The sequence below is a fragment of the Hemitrygon akajei genome, chromosome 15, assembly GCF_048418815.1.
Source record: "Hemitrygon akajei chromosome 15, sHemAka1.3, whole genome shotgun sequence".
Lineage (NCBI taxonomy): Eukaryota > Metazoa > Chordata > Chondrichthyes > Myliobatiformes > Dasyatidae > Hemitrygon > Hemitrygon akajei.
Genome location: NC_133138.1, coordinates 1,709,205 through 1,736,291, shown reverse-complemented (window position 1 = coordinate 1,736,291; position 27,087 = coordinate 1,709,205). Strand labels below are relative to the sequence as shown.

The window sequence follows — 27,087 nt, the reverse complement described above, 5'->3', positions numbered from 1 at the left end:
AGTACACATCAGCCATGACCTTGGACGGAGTCCTGGTCTTGTCCGAAGCCTTCAAGTATCTTCGTAAGACTCGGATTGACATCGCGCGCAGAGGAAATGCCGGAGATTGCCTGGCGAACCCGGCTGTTCCCTGGGGCCAAGGGATCGACATCCAGCGAGCTTTGCAGCAGGTAGGTCAGTGAAAGAATGTACACCGTCCCATTCCCTAGCCCCAAAACTAGCTGCTCCAAAAACACAGTCTGGAGGTCCCCAGGTCCTGAGATCATGGGCAGTGGTGGGTGAGGGTGAGCCTTTGGACCTGTCCCAGGCTGAACGTCTGGGGCAGTCCTTTGACCTGAGCCCTAGGTGGAGCAGGCTTCTGTCTTGCTCTCGCTGATGAGTCCAGACCCTCAAGGAGAAGGATCACTCAGCTCTCCAGCACAATCTGGTATCAGTCAAGTTGAGGAAGCTGGTCAACATCTTTGATCATGGATGTCAAAAGAACTCTCCACCCCAACTGAAAAATGGAACATAGCCCTCCATACCCCTTCCATCCATGTAGCTTCTATTAAACATTAAAATCAAGTTTGCATCCACCAGTTCCACTGGCAGCTCATTCCACACTCTCACCATCTTCTGAGTGAAGAAACTCCCCCTCAGGTTCCCCTTAAACATTTCACCTTTCACCCTTAACCCATGACTTCTTGTTCTAGTCTCACCCAACCACAGTGGAAAAAACCTGCTTGCATTTACTTTCAATACCCTTCATAACTTCGTATACTTCTATCAAATCTCCCCCTCATTCACCTACATTCCAGGAAACAAAGTCCTAACCTATTCAACCTTTCCCTATAATTCAGGATCTTAAGTCCCAGGAACCAGCACTGATCCCTGTGGCACACCACTAGTCACGGGCTTCCAGCGAAAGGGGCAACCATCTACTACAGAGTGAAGATGCATCTATTACATTGTCCCATCAAACACTCCCAGGGTTAAACACAGAGTGAAGCTCCCTCTCCACTGTCCCATCACACACTCCCAGGGTCAGACACAGAAAAAAGCTCCCTTTGTCAGTATACCATCCCATCAAACACTTCCAGGGTTAGACACTAGGTGGCGATCCCTCCACACTATCCCATCAAACATTTCCAGGGTCAGACACATAGCGAAGCTCCCTCCACACCATCCTACCACACACCCCTGGAGACAGACACTGTGTGAAGCTTCCTCTGCACTGTCCCATCAAACACTTCCAGGGTCAGATGCATAGTGAAGCTCTCTCCACACAGTCCCATCACACACTCCCGGGGTCAGACACAGAGTGAAACTCCCACCACACCATCCCATCACACTCTTCCGGGGTCAGACACAGAGTGAAGCTCCCTCCACACCATCCCTTCACACACTCCTGGTGACAGACACAGAGTGAAGCTTCCTCCACACCATCCCACCACACTGTCCTACGAAAACCATAAGGACCACACCACATCTGGCCCTTGCCTTCGGGGGAGGCACTGAGCTGAGACCAGTCTGTGTTCTGTGTCCCTGCAGGTTCGTAGTGAGGGCCTGACTGGAAACATCCAGTTTGATGAATTTGGCCATCGAACGAACTACACCGTCAGTGTGCTAGAGCTGAAGACTGATGGGATGAGGAAGGTAAGCACTGTGAGGTTGATCGATCCTCCCTGCCAAAGTCGAGTACACATCCTCCAACCCCTTCCCACATCATGGACACCCCACACCAGTACCTCACCCTTCAAACCACACACTGAACCCTACCCCACACACCCAACACCTCCTACACCATACAGCTGGAACCCCACCCTTCTTATCCAACCCCCCCATAGTTTCCACACCAGTCCCTAAACTCTGCCAACTTCCACATCATGGACACATCACACACTAAATCGCACCCCAGATATCCAACACCCCTGCACCTCCACTCCACACCATGAACCGCACCTGAACACCTGGGTTCACGTCGTTCAACTTCATTGGGGAAATGGTGGGGTGGGAGGGGGCAGTGATGGAGATAGAGTGGGTCGGTGGGGATGGGGAGACGTGCAGGGGATGGTATAGGGAGGACAAGGGTCAGTGGGTTGGGGAGACTGTGTGGGTGGAGAAGATGGTGAGGATGGGGATGTGGTGGGGGAGAGAAGCCAGTGAGGATAGAGAAACGGTGGGGTGGGGAGACCATGAGACATAGGAGCTGAATTAGGTCAGCCAGACCAATAGCACTGTGGTTATCTCTGAGCCTCAGAAGGGTAGGGTGAAGTCAGGCAGAGCAATAGTCTTAGGGAGAAAGATAGGAGATTATGTGGCAGCAAAAGAGACACCAGGATAGTGTGTTGCCTAAGGTGTCTCTGAGCAGTTGCAGAATATTCTTGAAGGGGAGGGTGAGCAACCAGAGGCTGTGGTACATAACATAGGCAAGAGAGGAGCAGAGGTCCTGCGCAGTAAGTTTAAAGAGTTAGGAAGGAGGCTAAAGAGCAGGACCTCCAAGGTGGATGACTCCCAGTGCCATGAGCTGGTGAAGGTCAGAACAGGAAGAGATGAATGAGTGACTGATGAGATGGTGCAAGGGTCAGGATTTCAAATTCTTGGATCACTGGAACTTTTCTGGGGAAGGGGTGACCTGTACAAGTGGGACGGGTTGTACCTGAACTGGAGGGGAGCTAATACCCTGAGAGTGAGGTTTTGCTAATGCTATTGAGGAAGGTTTAAACTAGATTTCTGGGGGGATGTAGGTGGGAACCGAAATGAAGAGGCAGAGGATGGGGAGGCTGGAGCATGTCGAGACAGCTTGTAGGGAGTTTGTGAGGAAGGATAGGCAGATGATAGAGCAAAGATGCTCTCAGCCAGATGGTTTGAGATGTGTCTATTTTAATGCATGGAGTGTCATAAACAAGGCAGAGGAACTGAGAGTGTGGATCAATATGTGGAACTATGACACTGTGGCCTTTACAGAGACTTTGATGTCTCAGGAGCAGGAATGGCTGCTGAGTGTGCTGGGCTTTAGATGTTTCAAAAAGGACAGGGAGGGAGGCAAAATAGGTGGGGGCATGGCATTGCTAATCAGGGATAGTGTTGCGGCTGCAGAAGAGAGGAAGTCATGGAGGGATGGTCTACTGTGTCATTATGGGTGGAAGTTAGAAACAGGAAGGGGGCAATTACTCTACAGGGTGTTTTTTATAGATCACCCAATTGTAACAGAGACATCGATGAGCAGATAGGGAGGCAGATTCTGGAATGGTGTAATAATAATAGGATTGTTGTGATGGGTGATTTTAATTTTCCTAATATTGACTGGCATCTTCTAAGAGTACTGAGCTTAGATGGGGTGGAGTTTGTTAGGTGTGTTCAGGAAAGTTTCCTGATGCAGTATGTAGATAACTGGAGGAGAGGCTGTACTTCATCTGGTATTGGGAAATGAATACCAGATCTCTTAGTGGGAGAGCATTTTGGAAGTAGTACTCTGTCTCCTTTATCTGCAGAGGGACTGTCGTATGTTGAAAGATTGGAGCGACTGGAGTAACATTAGCAAATTTGCTGATGACACAAAGCTGGGTGGCAGTGTGAAATGTCAGGAGGATGTTATGAGAATGCAGGGTGACTTGGACAGGCTGGGTGAGTGGGCAAATGTATGGCAGATGCAGTTTAATGTGGATAAATGTGCGGTTATCCACTTTGGTGGCAAGAACAGGAAGACCGATTACTATCTAAATGGAGTCAAGTTAGGAAAAGGGGAAGTACAACGAGATCTAGGTGTTCTTGTACATCAGTCAATGAAAGCAAGCATGCAGGTACAGCAGGCAGTGAAGAAAGCTAATGGCATGCTGGCTTTTATAACAAGAGGAATTGAGTATAGGAGTAAAGAGGTCCTCCCGCAGCTGTACAGGACCCTGGTGAGACCCCACCTGGAGTATTGTGTGCAGTTTTGGTCTCCAAATTTGAGGACATTCTTGCTATTGAGGGAGTGCAGCGAAGGTTCACAAGGTTAATTCCCGGAATGGCGAGACTGTCATATGTTGAAAGATTGGAGCGACTGGGCTTGTATACACTGGAATTTAGAAGGATGAGAGGGGATCTGATTGAAACATGTAAGATTATTAAGGGATTGGACATACTGGAGGCAGGAAACATGTTCCCGCTGATGGGTGAGTCCAGAACTAGAGGCCACAGTTTAAGAATAAGGGGTAGGCCATTTAGAACAGAGATGCGGAAAAACTTTTTCACCCAGAGAGTGGTGGATATGTGGAATGCTTTGCCCCAGAAGGCAGTGGAGGCCAAGTCTCTGGATGCATTCAAGAGAGAGTTAGATAGAGCTCTCATAGATAGCGGGGTCAAGGGATATGGGGAGAGGGCAGGAACGGGGTACTGATTGTGTATGATCAGCCATGATCACAGTGAATGGCGGTGCTGGCTAGAAGGGCCGAATGGCCTACTCCTGCACCTACTGTCTATTGTCTATTGTCTATTGAGGGATGGGAGCAGAGGATTTGAGAAAACATTTAATTGGGGAGGGGAAAATATGATGCTATTAGGCAGGAACTTGGGAACACAAATTGGGAGCAGATGTTCTCAGGGAAATGCACAGCAGAAATGTGGCAAATGTTCAAGGAACATTTGCATGGTATTCTGCATGGGTATGATTCATTGAGGAAGGAAAAAGTGGGAGGGTTAAAGAACCACGGCATACAAAAGATTTAGAAAATCTAGTTAAGAAAAGAAAAGCTTACAAAAGTTTCGAGACACTAGGTACTGTTAAGGTTCTAGAAAATTATAAGGTTGCCGGAAAAAAGCTCAAGAATGATATTAGGAGAGCTAGAAGAGGCCATGAAAAAGCCTTGGTGAGCAAGGTTAAGGAAAACCCCGTGGCATTCTACAGGTATGTGAAGAGCAAGAGGGTGAGCTGTGTGAGATAGGACCAATCAGGTGCAATAGTGGAAATGTGTGCATGGAGTCAGAGGAGATAGCAGCAGTACTTAATGAATACTTTGCTTTAGTATTTACCAGTAAAAACGACCTTGTCAATTGTGGGGATGACTTAATACTCACTGAAAGGCTTGAGCTTATAGACATTAAGAAAACGGATGTGCTGGAGCTTTTGAAAGGTTTGATAAGTCGACAGGACAGAACAAGATATACCCCAGACTACTGTGGGAAGTGAGGGAGGAGATTGCTGAGTCTCTGGGCAATGATCTTTGTGTCATCAATAGAAATGGGAGAAGTATCAGAGGATTGGAGGGTTGCAAATGTTGTTCCCCTGTTCAAGAAAGGGTGTAGAGAAAACCCAGGAAATTATTGACCGGTGACTCTTATTTCAGTGGTTGACAAGTTAGAGAAGATCCTAAGAGGCAGGATTTACGAGCATTTGGAGAAACATAGTCTGATTAAGGATAGTCAGCATGACTTTGGCAAGGGCAAGTCAAGCCTTACGAACCTGATTGAATTCTTTGAGGATGTAACAAAACACATTGATGAAGGTAGAGCAGTGGATGTAGTGTATATGGATTTCAGTAAGGCATTTGATAAGGTTCCCCATGCGAGGCTCCTTCAGAAAGTAAGGAGGCATGGGATCCAAGGAGACCTTGCTTTGTGGATCCAGAATTGGCTTGCTCACAGAAGGCAAAGAGGGTTGTAGATAGTTCGTATTCTGCATGGAGGTCAGTGACCAGTGGTATTCTGCAGGGATCTGTTCTGGGGCCCTTCTTCTTTGTAATTTTTATAAATGACCTGGATGAAGATTTAGAATGGTGGTTTAGAATGGTGCTGATGATACAAAGGTTGGGGGTGTTGTGGATTGTCTGGAAGGTTGTCAGAGGTTACAGTGGGACATCGATAGGATGCAAAACTGGGCTGAGAAGTGGCAGATGGAGTTCAACCCAGATAAGTGTGAAGTGGCTCATTTCAGTAGGTTAAATTTGAAGACAGAATAAAATATTAATGGTAAAGCTCTTGACAGTGTGGAGGATCAGTGATATCATAGGGTCTATGTCCATTAAGCACTCAAAGCTGGTGTGCAGGTTGACAGTGTTGTTAAGAAGGTGTATGTTGTGATGGCCTTTATCAACCGTGGGATTGAGTTCAAGAGCCGTGAGGTAATGTTGCAGCTATATAGGACCCTGGTCAGACTCCACTTGGAGTACTGGGCTCAGTTCTGGTCACCTCACGACAGGAAGGATGTGGATACTATAGAGAGAGTGCAGAGGAGATTTACAAGGAATCTGCCTGGATTGAAGAACTTGCCTTATGAGAATATGTTGAGTGACCTTTTCTCCTTGGAGCAATGGAGAATGAGAGGTGACCTGATAGAGGTGTCTAAGATGATGAAAGCCATTGATCATGTGGATAGCCAGAGGCTTTTTTCCAGGTCTGAAATGGCTAACACGAGGGGGCATAGTTTTTAGGTGTCTGGAAATAGGTACAGAGGGGATATCAGAGGTAAGTTTTTCACACAGAGAGTGGTGGGTGCGTGGAATGCACTGCCAGCGGCGGTGGTAGAGATGGATACAATAGGGTCTTTTAAGAGACTCAGGTAGGTACAAGGAGTTTAGAAAAATAGAGGGCTATGCAGTAGGAGAATTCTAGGCAGTTTCTAGAGTAGGTTACGTGGTCAGCACAACATTGTGGGCCAAAGAGCCTGTAATGTGCTGTAGATTTCAGTTTCTATGTTTACTAGAGCCATTGGGAGTGGTTTAAACTAATATGGCAGAGGGATGGGAACCAGTATGTAGACAGAGCAAAGTATTAAATTGTACCACGGAGGCAAAATTCAAAAGGGTGAAGAATGTAGGACTGAAGGTACTGTATTTAAATGCACATAGCATTCGGAATAAGATGGGCGTACTCCTGGCACAATTAGAGACTGGTCAGTTTGACATTGTGGATATCACTGGGTTGTGGCTGAAAGAAAGGCTATAATTCAGAGCTTAACGTCAAAGGATATACTTTGTAATGAAAGGACAGGCAGGAAGGCATAGGCAGTGGTGTGGCTCTGTTGGTAAGAGATGGAATTACATCTTTAGAATGGGTGGCATAGGGTCAGAGAAAGTTGAATCTTTGTGGGTGGGTAAAAAAAACATTTTGGGATTCATATGTAGGCCTTAATAATAGCCAAGATGTGGCATTGAGGTTACAAAGGCAGCTGGAAAAGGCATGTTATAAGGGTAATGAGGGACAATTGTACAATTGTAATGGGGGATTTCAATATAGAAGGGAATTGGGAAAATCAGGTTGGTGTTGGATTGCAAGAGAGAGAATTTGCTGAATGTCTATGAGATGGCTTTTTAGAGTAGCTTGTGCTTGAGCCTACTTGGGAAAAGGCTATCTTAGATTGTGTGTTGTGTAATAACCCAGAACTTCTTAGGATGCTGAATGTAAAGGAACCCTTAGGAGGCAGTGATCATAGTATGATTGAATTCATACTGCAGTTTGAGAGGGAGAAGCATAATTCACATGTATCAGTATCACAATGGAATAAAAGGAATTACAGAGGCATGAGAGAGGAGCTTGCCCAGGTAGATACAGGCGGGGATGACAGCGAAGCAAAGATGGCTGAAGTTACTGGGAATAGTTCACAAAGTTGAGGAAAGGTTTGTCCCACAGAATAAGTTCTCAGGTGGCAGGGGTAGGCAACCATGGCTGACAAGGGAAGTTAAGGACTGCATAAAAGCCAATGAAAGTGCATATAAGGTAGTAACTATATTTGTTATATTTGGCATTCATAGCAAAAGGATTTGAGTACAGGAGCAGGGAGGTTCTACTGATTTCATCTTTTCCCTTCTTATAGATTTTTTAGTTGCATTTGTTGGATTTTAAAAGCTTCCCAAGCATTCAACTTCCCACTCACTGTTACATAGAAACATAGAAACATAGAAAATAGGTGCAGGAGTAGGCCATTCGGCCCTTTGAGCCTCCACCGCCATTCAGTATGATCATGGCTGATCATCCAACTCAGAACCCTGTACCTGCTTTCTCTCCATACCCCCTGATCCCTTTAGCCACAAGGGCCATATCTAACTTCCTCTTAAATATAGCCAATGAACCGGCCTCAACTGTTTCCTGTGGCAGAGAATTCCACAGATTCACCACTCTCTGTGTGAAGAAGTTTTTCCTCATCTCGGTCCTAAAAGGCTTCCCCTTTATCCTTAAACTGTGACTCCTCGTTCTGGACTCCTCCAACATCGGAAACAATCTTCCTGCATCTAGCCTGTCCAATCCCTTTAGAATTTTATACGTTTCAATAAGATCCCCTCTCAATCTTCTAAATTCCAGCGAGTATAAGCCTAGTCGATCCAGTCTTTCTTCATATGAAAGTCCTGCCATCCCAGGAATCAATCTGGTGAACCTTCTTTGTACTCCCTCTATGGCAAGAATGTCTTTCTTCAGGTTAGGGGATCAAAACTGCACACAATACTCTAGGTGCAGTCTCACCAAGGCCTTGTACAACTGCAGTAGAACCCCCCTGCTCCTGTACTCAAATCCTTTTGCTATGAATGCCAACATACCATTTGCCTTTTTCACCGCCTGCTGTACCTGCATGCCCACTTTCAATGACTGTGTACAATGACACCCAGGTCTCGTTGCACCTCCTCTTTCCCTAATCGGTCACCATTCATATAATAATCTGTTTTCCTGTTCTTGCAACCAAAGTGGATAACCTCACATTTATCCACATTAAATAGTGCAGACTACCATCTAAATGGGAAGAAGATTCAAACATCAGAGGTGCAGAGGGACTTAGGAGTCCTCGTGCAGGACTCCCAGAAGGTTAATTCACAGGCTGAGTCTGTGGTAAAGAAGGCAAATGCAATGTTGGCATTTATTTCAAGGGGAATAGAATTTAAAACCAAGGAGATAATGCAGAGGATTTACAAGACACTGGTCAGGCCACACTTGTAATATTGTCAATAGTTTTGGGTCCCATATCTCAGAATGTCATTAGAGAGTGTACAGATGAGGTTCACAAGGATAATTCTGGGAGTGAAGGGTTAACCTATGAGGAACGTTTGGCAGCTTTGGGCCTGTACTCACTGGAATTTAGAAGAATGCAGGGGATCTCATTGAAACCTACTGAAAGTTGAACGGACTAGATGGGGTGGATATGGAGAGGATATTTCCTAAGGTGAGGGTATCCATAACTTAAAGGCACAGCCTCAAAATTTAGGAACAACCTTTTAGAACAAAGGTAAGGAGGAATTTCTTTAGCCAGAGAGTAGTGAATCTGTGGAGTGCTCTGTCACAGACTGTGGAGGGGGTCAAGTCCATGGGTATATTTAAGGCGGAAGTTGATCATTTCCTGATTGGTCAGGGCATTAAAGGAATTGGCAAGCAGGCAGGTGTATGGGTGAGTGGAATCCAGGATCAGCCATGATGGAATGGCAGAGCAAACTTGATGGGCTGAATGGCCTAATTCCCCTCCTATGTCCTATGTCTTATTTTGTGTATTGAGTCCATTCCGCCATTTCATCGTGGCTGATCCAGTTTTCCTCTCAGCTCCAATTTCCTGCTTTCTCCTCGTATCCCTTCATGCCCTGACCACTCAAGAATATATTAACTTCTGCCTTAAATATGCCTAAACACAGTCTCCATAGCTTCCTATGGCAATGAATTCCACAGATTCACCACTCTCTGGCTCAAGAAATTCCTCCTAACCTCCATTCTAATAACTCATCCTCTATTTTAAGACTGTGTCCTCTGGTCTCTGGTCTCCCACCACATGAAACATCCGGATCACAACCACTCTATCGAGGCCTTTCGGCATTCAATAGGTTTCAATGAGGTCACTCCTCATTCTTCTGAGTTCTAGTGAATACAGGCCCAAAGCCATCAAACGCTCTTCATATGACAAGCCTTTCAATCCTGGAATCATTTTCATGAACCTCTTTTGAACCCTCTCCAGTTCAGCACATCCTTTATAAAATAGGAGGTCCAAAACGACCCCCAAATCTCCAAGTGAGACCTCAGCAGTGCTTTATAAAATCTTAACATTACATCATTGCTTTCATGTTTTAGTCCTCTTGAAATAAATGATAACAATGTGTTTGTTTTCCTCACAAAATAATCAACCTACAAATTAAACCTTAGGGAATCCTGCACACAGACTCCAAAGTTCCTTTGCACCTTAGCTTTTTGTATTTTCTCTCCATTTAGAAAATAGACAACCCTTTCATTTCTTCGACCAAAATGGATGACTATACATTTCCCGACACTGTATTTCATCTGCCACTTCTTTGCCCATTCTTGGTAAAGATAAGGTTGGGATAGGGAGGAGGAGTGTTGATGGGGTGCTGTGACCCAATCTCTCCATACTTACTCTTCTCTCTGCCAATGTAGATCGGTTATTGGAATGAAGATGACAAATTTGTGGCAACCACGGGTGATCTTCATGTCAGCAATGACACGAGTGGCATCCAGAACCAGACCTACATCGTCACCACCATACTAGTATGTACCATCCCTTCCTCTGTCTCCTCTTACTAGGCCTCCTGCCAATACTAGTTCACTCTCCTGTGTAAAGGCAGATGTGGTATCTGCTCAATTTTTTCCATCCCATCTGCCCCTGCACACCAGTCTTTTCATTGTCAAGCCTTTTCCCAAATTTCCTGGCAGGATTTTTCTCCACCCTCAACCTTCAGTACACACTGCACTTTGTGCCCAGAACTTTTTTCCCTTCCCTTCTCTGCTGCACTTTTCATTCAGTGGGTAGGTCTCGGATTGGGATCCATCCCTTTTCTCAGTGGGGCCCAATCCTTGACTATGCCCTCCCTCCCTGCTCCCTCACCATTCTGACGCTGTTGGGTATCACGTATCCATCTTCAGCCTATGTATGGTCAACTGTATCTCGGGTGTGGAAAACCGCCTGGCTTATGATCTTCAGCCTCCTCCGTAACTGTACTAACCTGACGGAATTATGATCAGTGTTCACAGTGTGCTCTGCTGGCTACCACCCTTGTCCAGCTGTCCCAGGTGCACTGGGTGAGAATTCTGCAGCCTCCCCTCAGCCTGATACTGTCTCACTAGATGTTCGGTTACTCTACTCCACAGCCATTATCAGAACTTTTCCCACATGTTTGTTTCCCTCTCTCCCTCCAACTGTTTGAGGGTCTCTAGCTCTACTGTAATGTGAGATCTTCCTCTGTTCCCTGCTTTCCTCAGAATCATAGAGACAAAGATCCAGGCCTTTCAGCTCACCATCTAAAGACCTTGTAACATGAACTATTCAGTGGCACTACTGCCATTAAAACCTGTTTCCACAGTGGCCCCTGCTATCTGTCCAAAGTTTATAAACAGCACAGGGAGAGAAACAGGAGAGGTTATTGCAGTGGTTAATGAACTTCAACAAATGAGGCCACCATATGATAGTGAGCAGGGAAATGATGGGCCAAATGGCCTGGTTCTGTGCACTATGGCCTGTTCTCAGCATTTCTGTCATTCACTCCTCTTCTGTACTTTCACATGAAAACAGCCGGCCCTTCATCAATTCCTCTCCTTCCGGGATCCTACAATCTCCCAGATGAGACAGCATTTCCTCACACATTCTCCACCCACTCACTGCCCACAGAGGGGTGGTTGCCCAAGACAATTCAGCGATGGATGCAGCTCCACCCTGCTAACTCTCTAGGATTAGATGGATAGAGTTCTGCCTTGTTAATGCTCTGTGATTGGATGAATTGAGCTCTGCCACGTCAACGCTCTGTGATTGGAAGAATGGAGCTCCAACTTGTTGACCAAGCTCTGTGATTGGATGGATGGATCTCCATCCCATTGACTGAGCTCTGTGATTGAATGAATGGATCTCTGTTCCATTGATAGTGTGTGATTGAATGGGTGGAGCTCTGTCTCATTGACTGAGCTCTGTGATTGGATGGATGTGCATCCCATTGACTTCGCTTTGTGTCTCTGCAGGAGCCCCCATACGTGATGTTAAAGAAGAACCAGGAGCAGCTGGAGGGAAATGATAAGTATGAGGGTTACTGTGTAGAGCTGGCAGCAGAGATCGCCAAGCACGTGGGCTTCAAGTACAAACTGGCCATCGTGGCAGATGGGAAGTACGGAGCACGGGATCCCGAGAGCAAAGTGTGGAATGGGATGGTTGGGGAGCTAGTGTACTCGGTGAGTATTATTTGTGGGTGAGAGTGTTGCTTCCCTGAGCTGGCTAATAATGAACTGGTTCTGAATGGGCTTAGGCCAGTGTCCCACTCCATCCCAACATTATTCCCCAGGGACAATGGAATATCTCCAAGAATCCTCTGTTCTGAAGAGACCATAGTGTTCTTCAGGGATCAGTGCTGGGATATATAGAAATTACTCAGATGAAAATTGTCAGGTGTCTGATTATAAGTTTGCAGAGAATGCATGAATACAGACAGACAGACAGACATACTTTATTGATCCCGAGGGAAATTGGATTTCGTTACAGTCGCACCAGCCAAGAATAGTGTAGAAATATAGCAATATAAACCATAAATAATTAGATAATAATAAGTAAATAATTCCAAGTGGAAATAAGTCCAGGACCAGCCTATTGGCTCAGGGTGTCTGACACTCCGAGGGAGGAGTTGTAAAGTTTGATGGCCACAGGCAGGAATGACATCCTATGACGCTCAGTGTTGCATCTCGATGGAATGAGTCTCTGGCTGAACGTACTCCTGTGCCTAACCAGTACATTATGGAGTGGATGGGAGACATTGTCCAAGATGGCATGCAACTTGGACAGCATCCTCTTTTCAGACACCACCATCAGAGAGTCCAGTTCCACTCCCACAACATCACTGGCCTTACGAATGAGTTTGTTGATTCTGTTGGTGTCTACTACCCTCAGCCTGCTGCCCCAGCACACAACAGCAAACATGATAGCACTGGCCACCACAGACTCGTAGAACATCCTCAGCATCGTCCAGCAGATGTTAAAGGACCTCAGTCTCCTTAGGAAATAGAGACGGCTCTGACCCTTCTTGTAGACAGCCTCAGTGTTCTTTGAACAGTCCAGTTTATTGTCAATTCTTATCCCCAGGTATTTGTAATCCTCCACCATGTCCACACTGACCCCTTGGATGGAAACAAGGGTCACTGGTGCCTTAGGTCTCCTCAGGTCCACCACCAGCTCCTTAGTCTTTTTCACATTAAGCTGCAGATGATTCTTCTCAAACCATGTGACAAAGTTTCCCACCGTAGCCCTGCACTCTGCCTCATCTCCCTTGCTGATGCATCCAACTATGGCAGAGTCATCAGAAAACTTCTGAAGATGGAGTTGTGGCTAGTGAGGAAGATTGTCAAAGGAGTCAGTGGGACAGAGATTGGTTGAAATTAGGGCAGAGTTTAATCCAGACAAGTGTGAGGTAGAAACATAGAAAACCTACAGCACAATACAGGCCCTTCGGCCCACAAAGTTGTGCCGAACATGTCCCTACCTTATAAATTACTAGACTTACCCATAGCCCTCTATTTTTCTAAGATCCACGTACCTATCCAAAAGTCTCTTAAAAGACCCTATCGTATCTGCCTCTACCACCATTGCTGGCAGCCTATTCCACGCACTCACCACTCTCTGCATAAAAAACTTACCCCTGATATCTCCTCTATACCTACTCCCCAGCAGCTTAAACCAGTGTCCTCTTGTGGCAACCAAAAAGAGTCCGGCCCTGTAGCTCAAAAGGGTAGGGAAAGGAAGAGGAAGGCTGTAGTAATAGGGGACTCGATAGTTAGGGGGTCAGATAGGCAATTCTGAGGACACAATCAGGAGACCCGGATGGTAGTTTGCCTCCCTGGTGCCAGGGTCCGACATGTTTCTGATCATGTCCAAGATATCCTGAAGTGGGAGGGTGAGGAGCCAGAGGTCGTGGTACATATAGGTACCAATGATATAGGTAGGAAAAGGGAAGAGGTCCTGAAAGGAGAATATAGGGAGTTAGGAAGGCAGTTGAGAAGAAGGACCGCAAAGGTAGTAATCTTGGGATTACTGCCTGTGCCACGCGACAGTGAAAGTAGGAATGGAATGAGGTGGAGGATAAATGCGTGGCTGAAGGTTTGGAGCAGGGGGCAGGGATTCAAGTTTCTGGATCATTGGGACCTCTTTTGGGGCAGGTGTGACCTGTACAAAAAGGACGGGTTACACTTGAATCCTAGGGGGACCAATATCCTAGCAGGAAAGTTTAATAGAGCTGTTAGGGAGGGTTTAAGCTAATTTGGCAGGGGGATGGGAACTGGAATGATGGAGCAGAGGAGAGGGAAAGCAGAAATAGATCTAAGGTAGTGAGCAGTTAAGATGTCAGGAAGGACAGGCAGGTGATGGAGCAAATTTGCAGCCATTGGGATGAGTTGCAGTGCAATCAGTGCAAAAAGTACCAAATACTGGACTTAAGGTGTTATACTTAAATACACACAGCATAAGGAATAAGGTGGATGATCTTGTACAGTTACAGATTGGCAGGTATGATATTGTGGCCATCACTGAGATGTGGCTAAAGGATGCATGTCTCTGGGAGCTGAACGTCCAAGGATACACGGTGTATCGGAAGATAGGCAGTAGGTAGAGGGGTGGCGTGACTTTAATGGTAAGAAATGATATTAAATCATTAGAAAGAGTTGATATAGGATCGGAAGGTAAAGAACCTTTATGGGTTGAGCTAAGATATCGCAGGCGTAAAAGGACCCTGATGGCAGTTATCTACAGGCCTCCAAACAGCTGCAGTGATGTGGACTACAAAGTACAACAAGAAATAGAAAAGGCTTGCCAGTAGGGCAGTGTTATGACAATTGTAGGGGATTTTAACATGCGAGTGGATTGGGAAAATTAGGTCAGCAATGGATCTCAAGAGAGAGGAATTGTAGAATGTCTACGAGATGGCTTTTTAGAATAGCTTGTTGTTGAGCCCACTAGGGGATTGGCTGTACTGGATTGGATATTGTGTAATGAACCAGAGGTGATTAGAGAGATGGAAGTGAAGGAACCCTTAGGAGGCAGTGATCATAACATGATTGAGTTCACTGTGAGAATTTGAGAAAGAGAAGCCGATATCTGATATGTCGGTATTTCAGTGGAGTAAAGGAAATTACAGTGGCATGAGAGAGGAACTGGCCAAGGTTGACTGGAAAGGGACACTAGCGGGAAGGACGGCAGAGCAGCAGTGGCTGGAGTTTATGCGAGAAATGAGGAAGGTGGAAGACAGATATATTCCAAAGAAGAAGAAATTTTCGAATGGAAAAAGGATGCAACAGTGGCTGACAAGAGAAGTCAAAGCCAAAGTAAAAGCAAAGCAGAGGGCATACAAGGAAGCAAAAATTAGTGGGAAGACAGAGGATTGGGAAGTTTTTAAAAGCTTACAAAAGGAAACTAAGAAGGTCTTAAGAGGGAAAAGATGAACTATGAAAGGAAGCTAGCAAATAATATCAAAGAGGATACTAAAAGCTTTTTCAAGTATATAAAGAGTAAAAGACAGGTGAGAGTAGATATAGGACCGATAGAAAATGATGCTGGAGAAATTGTAATGGGAGATAAGGAGATGGCGGAGGAACTGAAGGAGTATTTTGCATCAGTCTTCACTGAGGAAGACATCAGCAATATACCGGGCATTGAAGGGTGTCAGAGAAGAGAAATATGCACAGTCACAATTACGACAGAGAAAGTACTCAGGAAGCTGAATAGTCTAAGGGTAGATAAATCTCCTGGACCAGATGGAATGCACCCTCGTGTTCTGAAGGAAGTAGCTGTGGAGATTGCGGAAGTATTAGCAATGATCTTTCAAAAGTCAATAGATTCTGACATGGTTCCGGAGGACTGGAAGATTGCAAATGTCACTCCGCTATTTAAGAAGGGGGCAAGGAAGCAAAAAGGAAATTGTAGACCTGTTAGCTTGACATCGGTGGTTAAGAAGTTGTTGGAGTCGATTGTCAAGGATGAGGTTACGGAGTACCTGGAGGCATATGACAAGATAGGCAGAACTCAGCATGGTTTCCTTGAAGGAAAATCCTGCCTGACCAACCTAGTGCAACTTTTTGAGGAAATTACAAGCAGGCTAGACAAGGGAGATGTAGTGGATGTTCTGTATTTGGATTTTCAGAAGGCCTTTGACAAGGTGCCGCACATAAGGCTGCTGAACAAGATAAGAGCCCGTGGAATTATGGGAAAGTTACATACATGGATAAAGCATTGGTTGATTGGCAGGAAACAGAGAGTGGGAATAAAGGGATCCCATTTTGGTTGGCTACCAGTGGTGTTCCACAAGGGTCCGTGTTGGGGCTGCTTCTTTTTACGTTGTATATCAACAATTTGGATTATGGAATAGATGGCTTTGTGGCTAAGTTTGCTGATGATACAAAGATAGGTGGAGGGACCGGTAGTGCTGAGGAAACAGAGAGTCTGCAGAGAGACTTGGATAGATTGGGTGAATGGGCAAAGAAGTGGCAAATGAATTACAATGTCAGAAAGTGTACGGTCATGCACTTTGGTAGAAGAAATAAACGGGCAGACTATTATTTAAATGGGGAGAGAATTCAAAGTTCTGAGATGCAACGGGACTTGGGAGTCCTCGTGCAGGATACCCTTAAGGTTAATCTCCAGGCTGAGTTGGTGGTGAAGAAGGCGAATACAATGTTGGCATTCATTTCTAGAGGAATAGAGTATAGGAGCAGGGATGTGATGTTGAGGCTCTATAAGGCACTGGTAAGACCTCACTTGGAATACTGTGTGCAGTTTTGGGCTCCTTATTTAAGAAAGGATGTGCTGACATTGGAGAGGGTTCAGAGAAGATTCACTAGAATGATTCCGGGAATGAGAGGGTTAACATATGAGGAACGTTTGACTGCTCTTGGACTGTACTCCTTGGAGTTTAGAAGAATGAGGGGGGACATCATAGAAACATTTCAAATGTTGAAAGGCATGGACAGAATGGATATGGCAAAGTTGTTTCCCATGGTGGGGGAGTCCAGTAGGAGAGGGCATGACTTGAGGATTGCAGGACGCCCATTCAGAACAGAGATGCGAAAAAAAATTTTTAGCTAGAGGCTGGTGAATCTATGGAATTTGTTGCCACGGGTGGCAGTGGAGGCCAAGTCATTAGGTGTATTTAAGGCAGAAATTGACAGGTATCTGAGTAGTCAGGGCATTAAAGGTTATGGTGAGAAGATGGGGGAATGGGACTAAAGGGGAGATTGGATCAGCTCATGATGAAATGGCGGAGCAGATTCGATGGGCCGAATGGCCAACTTCTGCTCCTTTGTCTTATGCTCTTATGGTCTTATTTCAGCCCTGGGAAAAAGCCTCTGACTATCCACACAATCAATGCCTCTCATCATCTTATACAGCTCTATCAGGTCACCTCTCAACCTCCGTCGCTCCAAGGAGAAAAGGCCAAGTTCACTCAACCTGTTTTCATAAGGCATGCTCCCCAATCCTGGCAACACCTTTGTAAATTTCCTCTGCACCCTTTCTATGGTTTCCACATCCTTCCTGTAGTGAGGCAACCAGAACTAAGCACAGTACTCCAAGTGGGGTCTGACCAGGGTCCTATATAACTGCAACATTACCACTCGGCTCCTAAATTCAATTCTGTGATTGATGAAGGCCAATGCACCGTATGCCTTCTTAGCCACAGTATCAACCTAAACAGCTGCTTTGAGCGTCCTTTGGACTCAGACCCCAAGATCCCTCTGATCCTCCACACTGCCAAGAGTCTATATTCTGTCATTGTATTTGACCTACCAAAATGAACCACCTCACGCTTATCTGGGTTGAACTCCATCTGTCACTTCTCAGCCCAGTTTTGCATCCTATCAATGTCTCACTGTAACTTCTGACAGCCCTCCACACTATCCACAACACCCCCAACCTTTGTGTCATCAGTAAACTTCTTAACCCATCCCTCCACTTCCTTATAAAAACACGAAGAGCAAGGGTTCCAGAACAGATCCCTGAGGCACACCACTGGTTACCGACCTCCATGCAGAATATGACCTGTCTACAACCACTCTTTGCCGTCCCAGGCAGGGTTTGTATGGGAGACTGGCAATTACCCATGCTGCAAGTCTCCCCTCCCTACGCCACCGATGTCGTCCAAGGGAAGGGCAAGGGCCGATACAGTTTGGCACCGGTGTTAGCGCAGAGCAATGTGTTGCTCAAGAACACAACATGCTGCCTTAGCTGAGGATTGAACTAGTGACCTTCAGATCACTAGACCAACACCGTAACCACTTGGTCATGTGCCAACACATGCTGACTATTCCTAATCATATTATACTTCTCCAAGTGAGGTATTGCACTTTGTGTGGTCAAATGTAAGAGAGAAGTAAATGGGCCCTTAGGAGTATTGATGTACCGAACCTCTCAAGGAGTCTGTTCAACGCTGTCATTGTATCTGCCGCCACCACCACTCCAGGCACAACTCTGGTATTGAACACTTTAACCTTGAGGAAAAGACACTGATTGTTTGCCCTATTAATGGCCTTCATAATTTTATAAACTTCTAGCAGATCTCTCCTCAACGTCTGACACTCCAGAAAGAATAACCCAAGTTTGTCTAACCTCTCCTTACAGCACATGCTCTCTAATCCAGGCAGCATCCTGGTGAACACCTTCTGTACGCTCTCTGTAGGTGGTGTACCAGGATGCCACTGAAGGAAGGAGATACAACAGGCTTTGAGACAGACAGGGAATGGAGACTTATGGACCACGTGCAGGCAGAGGGGATTAGCTTGAGCTGGGATCATTGTCAGTACAGACATGATGTACTGAAGGGCCTGTTCCTGTATTGTACTCTCTTCTGTTCTCTGAGGAAGAGACAAACAGTGTTAGTGAGCCACAATTCTGACAAGGAAAATCTCGATTCAGAATCAGGTTTGCATCATGAAGATGAGAAAATCTGCAGATGCTGGAAATCCAAGCAACACACACAAAATGCTGGAGGAAATCAGCGGGCCAGACAGGAGTCCTGCTGAAGGGTCTTGGCCCAATACATCGACTGTTTATTCTTTTACTGCCTGGCCTGCTGAGTTCCTCCAGCATTTTATGTGTGTTGATTGTGTCATAAAATTTGTTTTACAGCAGCAGTACAGTGTAATACATAAAATAATTACTATATTTATTGTAGCTTGTAAATTTTAAAATGTATTGCAGAGTACCACTGCATCAAAACAAATTTCATGTCACATGTCATGATAATAAACCTGATTCTAATACTGATCCTGAGCTGGGGTCCATTGCCCCTCCGCCCTAAGGAACTACCCATCTCCTCTTTCCAGCCCAGTCCATGCAGAGGTCCGGTGACCATTGTTGCACGGATAGTCCCACAAAGGGCATTGTGATAGTACGCACATGATATGGCAGGGCTCTAGACAAATTTGCCAGGTGTCAGGAGGTGTATGCATAGGGATGAGGTGCCTCTGCTAATTCTGCTGCACTGGGGCAGCAGAGTAGCATAGCAGTTAGAGTAATGCCTTACAGCACCAGCAATCAGAGTTTCAATTCCGCCGTTGTCTGTAAAGAGTTTGTACGTTATCCCTGTGACTTCTTGGGTTTCCTTCCAGTGCTCCAGTTTTCTCCCACATAGCAAAAATGTACAGGTTAATGTTAGTAAATTGTGGGCATACTATGCTGGCACCAGAAGTGTGGCATCCCCCAGCACATCCTTAGACTGTGTTGATCATTGATGCAGATGATGCATTTCATTGTGTGTTTTGATGTTTTGATCTACTTATGACAAGTAAACTTATCTTTGAACCTTTATTTCCTCTGCTGTGTTTCAGAAAGCTGACATTGCAGTGGCCCCATTAACAATCACATTGGTACGTGAGGAGGTTATCGACTTCTCCAAGCCTTTCATGAGTCTGGGCATCTCCATTATGATTAAAAAACCACAAAAGTCCAAGCCTGGAGTTTTCTCCTTCCTGGACCCACTGGCATACGAGATCTGGATGTGCATCGTGTTTGCCTACATAGGCGTGAGTGTGGTGCTGTTCCTGGTCAGTAGGTTCAGCCCCTATGAGTGGCAGACGGAAGAGTATGAGGAAGGACCTGACACACAAAGCCTTGAGCAGACCAATGAGTTTGGGATATTTAACAGTCTCTGGTTCTCGCTGGGTGCCTTCATGCAGCAAGGATGTGATATTTCACCAAGGTTGGTCCTTACACCTTAACCTTTCCACATTTCCGGTTCCAGTCTGATTTTGGTTTCCTTATGTGCTTTTGAAAGTGAATGTTTTTTTTAAAAAAAATGGTTTGAAAAAGGAAGTAGAATTGCAATAATGGTAATTATGTGGATGGAAATGAGCACAGATATGAGGGATTCTGTGTAATCTTCAGACTTGTCAGGTATCTCATCATCACTGTGATCTTGAATGCAGGAGTTTACTACTTTGGGAATCCAACATGAGAATGCATTACTATGGGAAGAGCCATGGGAAGATGGCGAATGCAATGTTGGCTGGTTCTGACTCGGTGTTTTGAGCTGGTGCTATGTCTTGCTCTACTTTCTGCAGCATTTCTTATCAGTGGGTAGGGTATAGAAGCAGAGCAATCGGGGTAGCTGGGGGTTAGTACTTTCTCGGGGTTTCACCATCAGTCTGGTTGTGAATGGCATCATGGATGGGCAGAACGAGAGGTCTACTACAGTGACGGGGGTTGCACATGCCAAGATCAGTATTTTAATGCTTGCATTGTTCTGTCCGAATAAATGTAGGTTTGTAGTTCTAAGTGGATCATTGATGATTGGAGTCTTTCTGTCTGGTCAAGTCGGATCTGAGAACCTATTGTTTTAATGAAACAGGGACCATTGCTTATTTACTGTATTTCTAGACATACAGCATTCTAACACAGTAGAATATACAGAGTTAGTGTGGTACACAGCCCTTTAGCACAGTTACCGTATTTTGCTGCAGTTTACGGTGTATGATTGATGCACTTATAAATAACGTTGCATTGCATTGTGTCTGAGACCTGAGGGAGAGCAAGTGAGGAGGGGTCAAGTAAAGAGCCGAGAAGTTGATTGGTGAAAGAGATACAGGGCTGCACCCATGCGGAGCTCATCGACTTCATTAACTTTGCCTCCATCTGCCACCCTGCCCTCAAATTTACCTGGTCCATTTCTGACACTTCCCTTCCCTTTCTCAATCTCTCTGTCTCTATCTCCGGAGACAGCTTATCTACCGATATCCATTATAAACACATTGAATCTCACAGCTACCTGAACTATGCCTTTTCCCACCCTGTTACTTGTAAAAATGCCATCCCCTTCTCTCAATTCCTCTGTCTCCCCAGGATGAGGCTTTTCATTCACAACGAAGGAGATGCTCTCCTTCTTCAAAGAAATGGGCTTCCCTTCCTCCACCATCAACGCTGCCCTCAACCGCATCTCTTCCATTTCACACATGTCTGCTCTTACTCCATCCTCCTGCCATGCTACCAGGGATAGGGTTCCTCTTGTCCTCACCTACCACCCCACCAGCCTCTGCGTCCAACATATAATTCTCCATTACTTCTGCCAACTCCAACGGGATCCCACTACCAAGCATATCTTTCCCTCCCTCTGACTTTTTGACAGGGATCGCTCCCTACACGACTCCCTTATTCATTCATCCCTTCCCACTGATCTCCCTCCTGGCACTTATTCTTGCAAACAGAACAAGTGCTACACCTCCTTTGTCACTACCATTCAGGACCCCAAACAGTTCTTCCAGGTGAGGCAACACTTCATCTGTAAGTTTGTCGGGGTCATCTACTGTGTCCGCTGCTCCCGGTGTGGCCTCCTGTATATCGGTGAGACCCAACGTAGATTGGGAGACTGCTTCACCGAGCACCTATGGTCTGTCTGCCAGAAAAAGCGGGATCTCCCAGTGGCCACCCATTTTAATTCCACTTCCCATTCCGATATGTCAGTCCATGGTCTCCTCTACTGTCGGGATGAGGCTGCACTCAGGTTGGAGGAGCAACACCTTATATTCCGTCTGGGTAGCCTCCAACCTGATGACATGAACATTGATTTCTCAAATTTCCGGTAATGCCACTCCTTTCACTATTCCCCCATTCCATTTCCCTCTCTCACCTTATTTCCTTAATTGCTCATCACTTCCCTCCTGTGCTCCTCTTCCTTTTCTTTCTTCCATGGCATTTTGTCTTCTCCTATTAGATTTACCCTTCTCCATTCCTGTATCTCTTTCACCAATCAACTTCTCAGCTCTTTACTTTACCCCTCTCCCCTCCCGGTTTCTCCCATCACCTAATGTTTCTTTCTCCCTTCCCCCCACCTTCTTACCCTGACTCCTCATCTTTTTATCACCAGTCCTGCTGAAGGGTCTCAGACTGAAATGTTGACTGTACTCTTTTCCATCGAGTCTGCCTGGCCTGCTGAGTTCCTCCAGCATTTTGTGTGTGTTGCTCAGATTTCCAGCATCTGCAGGTTTTCTCATTTGTATTTAATAGATGCATCTTTGAGTCTGTGTGGATAGGTCTCTATCAGCTTTACACATCTGGACACTGCAATATTTTCCCATTCTTCTTCACAGAACTGCTCACGCTCTGTCACGTTGCGTGAGTGAGCAGCCCTTTTCAAGTCCAGCACAAATTCTCAATTAGAGTGAGGTCTGGACTCTGACTTGGCCACTCCAGGACATTAACTTTGTTGTTTTTAAGCCATTCCTGTGTAGCTTTTGCTTTATGCTTGGAGTCATTGTCCTGTTGGAAAACAAATCTTCTCCCAAGTCGCAGTTCTCTTGCAGACTACATCAGGTTTTCCTCCAGGATTTTCCTGTATTTTGCTCTTTCATTTTACCCTCTATCTTCACAAGCCCTCCAGGGTCTGCTGCAGTGAAACGTTCCCACAGCATGTTGCAGCCACAGAGCCTCCAAGTGCCTTCTGGCAAACTCTAGCCGAGATTTCATGTGAGTTTTTTTTCAATAGTGGCTTTCTCTTTGCCACTCTCCCATAAAGCTGCAACTGGTGAAGCTCTGCACAAAGCCACTGAAGTTTGTAACTCCTCCATAGCTGACATAGGTCTCTTGCTGGCCTCCCTCACTAGTCCCCTTCTTGCACGATCACTCAGTTTTTGAGGACAGTCTGCTCTAGGCAGATTTACAGCTGTGCCATATTCTTTCCATATGTCGATGATTGAATTAACTGTACTCCAAGGGATATACAGTGACTTAGAAATTTTCCTTTATCCATCTCCTGACTTGTGCTTTTCAATAACCTTTTCACAGAGTTGTTTGGAGTGTACTTTTGTCTTCATTGTGTAGTTTATGCCAGGATACTGACCCACCAGCAGTTGAACCTTCCAGATACAGGTGTATTTTTACTACAATCAGTTGAAACACCTTGACTGCACACAGGCCTCCAAAAACAGATTTCCATTTAAACTAATTATGTAACTTCTAAAACCAATTGGCTGCACCAGTGATGATTTGATGTGTCACATGAAAGGGGGTGAATACTTATACAATAAATTATTTTGTTATATATTTGTAATTAATTTAGATCACTTTGTAGAGATTTCACATCACATGCCGGTGATAATAAACCTGATTCTGACATATGGGCTGGGGTTAGTGAGTTGTGGGTATGCTCTGGTGACATTTGCAGGTTTTTCCCTTGGACTTTGTTGGTTATTGACACACGTGGCATATTTCACTGTATGTTTCAATGTACAGGTTTTCACTTTGACTCAAAAGAGTCTTTTTCTGTTGATCAATGTCAATAAGGCCAAATTAGATCCACTGTGATTCAATGTTATAAAACAATAAAACATGAAAACTTCTGGGGGGGGTGGGGGTGAATACTTTTAGAGGCACTGTAGAAGATTTAAGTGTACGCCTGGTGGATGTCGAGGCCCAGCATGTCTGTAGCTGTTTAAAGTGCGTGCCTCCCTGCACCAGGTAGGTGGGAGGAAGTGGCTGAGGTATTTGTTGAGGACTGTGGCTTGTTGGTGCCCTCTCAGGGTTTCGCTCAGCAGAAGACAAGCTCTGTTGAGGCTGACTGCAGATATTTTTTAGTGGCACTCAATGGAGTTGTATTTTTATTGATGTTCTGTATGGGTTTGTTGATTTGTCTGTGGGAGGAGGACTGGGCATCAAACCTCGGTGTCGCGAGGGGGGTGGATGCTGGGAGTCTTATTACCTGATTGTCATCTTGTGTGTGATTATTGTGAGTGACTGTTGGTCATGTGTCCCTGCACCTTAACCCTGTAGTAACGCTGTCCCGTTTGGATGTATTCCTGTATGGTTAAATGACAATTAAACTTGAATTGAATTGATCTGGACTGTTGATATTTTGGGTAAAAACCTTGCATCAGGATTTAAGTTATTGTATGAGTACAGTGGTTTGACACACAAGACTGCAGATGCTGGAATTTGGAGCAACATAAAAATTGTCAGGGAAATTCAGCTGTTCGAGCAGTGTCTGTGGAGGGAGAGGAGCTGTCAGCATTTTGGGTAAAAAACCTTGAATCAGTATTGAGAATGGAGAGGGAGATGGCTGACATAAAGAAGAGCAAGGCAGTGGTGAGACAGGGATCCAAGGTGATCAGCGGACTGAAAATGGTGGGAGTGAAGGAGACACGCAGATCAAACCAGGTAAAAAGAGACAGCTGGAGTGGTAGATGGAGATGTGTTGGATGATGGGTTTCCGTCCGGTATTCCGTTTCCTCCCACATTCCACTTTTTTTAGTACGCAGTATTTCTGGTTTTTTTGCACTTTTTAAAAATCTATTCAATATGCGTATATTTATTTATTTATTGTTTTTTTCTTCTATATTATATATTGCATTGAACGGCTGCTGCTAAGTTAACAAATTTCACAATGGCATATTTCACTGTATGTTTCAATGTACAGGTAGCAAATCGTGTGAAGTAGGTGTGGAAGTGGTAGAGCAGGGCTGGGGAACGGTAAGGTTGTAAACCTGAGGATAGTAGACCTATGGCATTGTGGGGGAAGGTCCATAGTCCAGGGTAAGGATTTCAGGCCAAAGGAATGGCCACAGCGGTGAAGCTGTTGGAGAATGCTGTTTGCTGTATCTACATGGTAACCTTTATTGATTCAAGTATAAAAGTTCAAAGTAAATTTATTATCAAAATATGCGTATCTCACTATATACAACCCTGAAATTCATTTTCTTGCATGCCTTTACAGGAAAGTAAAAAAACACAATAAAATTCTATTGGCATTTACAGGGAAAAAACGATGAAATAGAATGTTACAAAGCGTCATACATAAACAAAGAGTGACAAACAACCAATGTGAAAAAGAAGACAAACTGTGGAAATAAAAAAAAATACTGAGAACGTGAGTTGTAAAGAGTCTTTGAAAGTGAGTTTGTAGGTTGTGGAATCAGGTCAGTGTAGAGGTGAGAGAAGTCATCCATCCTAGTTCAAGAACCTGATGCTGTGGGATAATCCAGTACCTCCTGCCCAATGGTGGCACTGAGAAGAGGGCATGGACTGGATGATGGGTTCTTTGAGATTCCCCTGAACACAACACTTTTCTCTGATACGCCCCTCCTTTCCACCCACCACAGTGGACGCACAGCTTCCATGCTGTGCTCACCAACCACTATGAGGTCTTTTATACCTTTCTGAGGTCTCTCAGCTTCTACAACTACCCCACTGCTACGGGCTTATCGTTCTACCAGCACCCTACAATCACCCATCAGCTCTGTGCAGAGACCCTCCCCTGTGGTGGAGGGGGAGACACTGTTTCTAAAACATTGAGTGTGTGTCATTGGCTACCCCTTACCTATTCAGCACAGTACAACCTCACAAGAGTTACACTTCCATAAATCTGTATTACATGGAAATATAGAAATCTACAGCACATTACAGGCTCTTCGGCCCAGAATTTTGTACTGCCCATGTAACCTACTCTAGAAACTGCCTAGAATTTCTCTACCACGTAGCCCCCTATTTTTATAAGCTCCTTGTTCCTATCTAATAGTCTCTTAAAAGCCCCTATTGTATCTACCTCTACCACTTCACTGGCAGTGCATTCCACACACCCACCACTCTCTGTGTGAAAAACTTACCTCCGACATCCCCCTTGTACCTACTTCCAAACACCTTAAAACTATGCCCCCTTGTGTTAGCCATTTCAGCCCTGGATAAAAGCCTCTGACTATCCACATGATCAATGCCTCTCATCATTTTATACACCTCTATCAAGTCACCTCTCATCCTTTGTCGCTCCAAAGAAAAAAGGCCAAGTTCTCTCAACCTATGCTCATAAGGCATCCCTTCCAATCCAGACAACATCCTTGTAAATCTCCTCTGCACTCTCTAACTAACTAAAATCTTTTATATCTGTAACATTACCTCACGGCTCTTGAACTCAGTCCCAGGTTGATGAATGCCAACACAACATACACCTTCTTAACAAAACTGTCAACCTGTGCAGCAGCTTTGAGTGTTCTATGGACACAGACTCAAAATCTTTCTGATTCTCCACACTAACAAGAGTCTTATCATTAATATATTTTGTCTTCAAATTTGACCAACTGAAATGAACCACTGTACACTTATCTGGGTTGAACTCCATCTGGCACTTCTCAGGCCAGTTTTGCATTCTATCAACATCATGCTGTAACCTCTGACAACCCTCCAGACTATCCACAACACCCCCAACCTTTGTGTCATCAGCAAACTTACTAACCCACCCTTCTGCTTCCTTATACAGGCCATTTATAAAAATCACAAAGAGAAGAGGTCCTAGAACAGATCCTTGTGGAACACCACTAGTCACCATCCTCCATGCAGAATATGAAACATAATATTGACTCAATTCAGTCCTGAAATCATTTTCTGAGTGACTGCATCAGAAATGTCTTCAGGAGTGTTAGCAATTTCCTCCCTCTCCATCTTCCTCTCCCTTTCCCTCTCTCTTTCTATCTCTCTACATCAATCTCTCTCCCCCTATCCCTTCCTGTCTCTGTCTCTCTTTCTCAGATTGTCAGATTTCTGCCTGTCTTCCTGTTTTCACTGTTCTTAATTTATTGCAGGCCCTCACTCCTCCAGACCTGCGGATCTTCACCACACAGGTCTAGAAGCATGTTCTATATACACTGGTCTTGCTGTAATACTGACCTAGAAAATTATTCCATGTACATTGTCCTTGCTGTTATACAAATCTAGAA

The 27,087-nt window shown here is 45.1% G+C and overlaps 1 protein-coding gene across 4 annotated transcripts in view; it reads left to right on the top strand.

Moving 5' to 3' along the window:
• LOC140739096 (glutamate receptor 1-like) overlaps positions 1 to 27,087 on the top strand; it is a 643,907-nt gene that overhangs the window by 47,164 nt on the left and 569,656 nt on the right. For all 4 annotated transcript variants that reach the window (XR_012101563.1, XM_073067046.1, XM_073067045.1 and 1 more), the window contains exons 7-11: positions 3 to 170; positions 1,531 to 1,635; positions 10,318 to 10,428; positions 11,890 to 12,096; positions 19,723 to 20,093. Coding sequence is in view for 3 of the 4 variants with exons in the window: in XM_073067046.1 (XP_072923147.1) it covers positions 3 to 170; positions 1,531 to 1,635; positions 10,318 to 10,428; positions 11,890 to 12,096; positions 19,723 to 20,093 (962 nt within the window). In the remaining variant the exon portion in view is untranslated. The remainder of the gene's footprint in view (positions 1 to 2; positions 171 to 1,530; positions 1,636 to 10,317; positions 10,429 to 11,889; positions 12,097 to 19,722; positions 20,094 to 27,087) is intronic.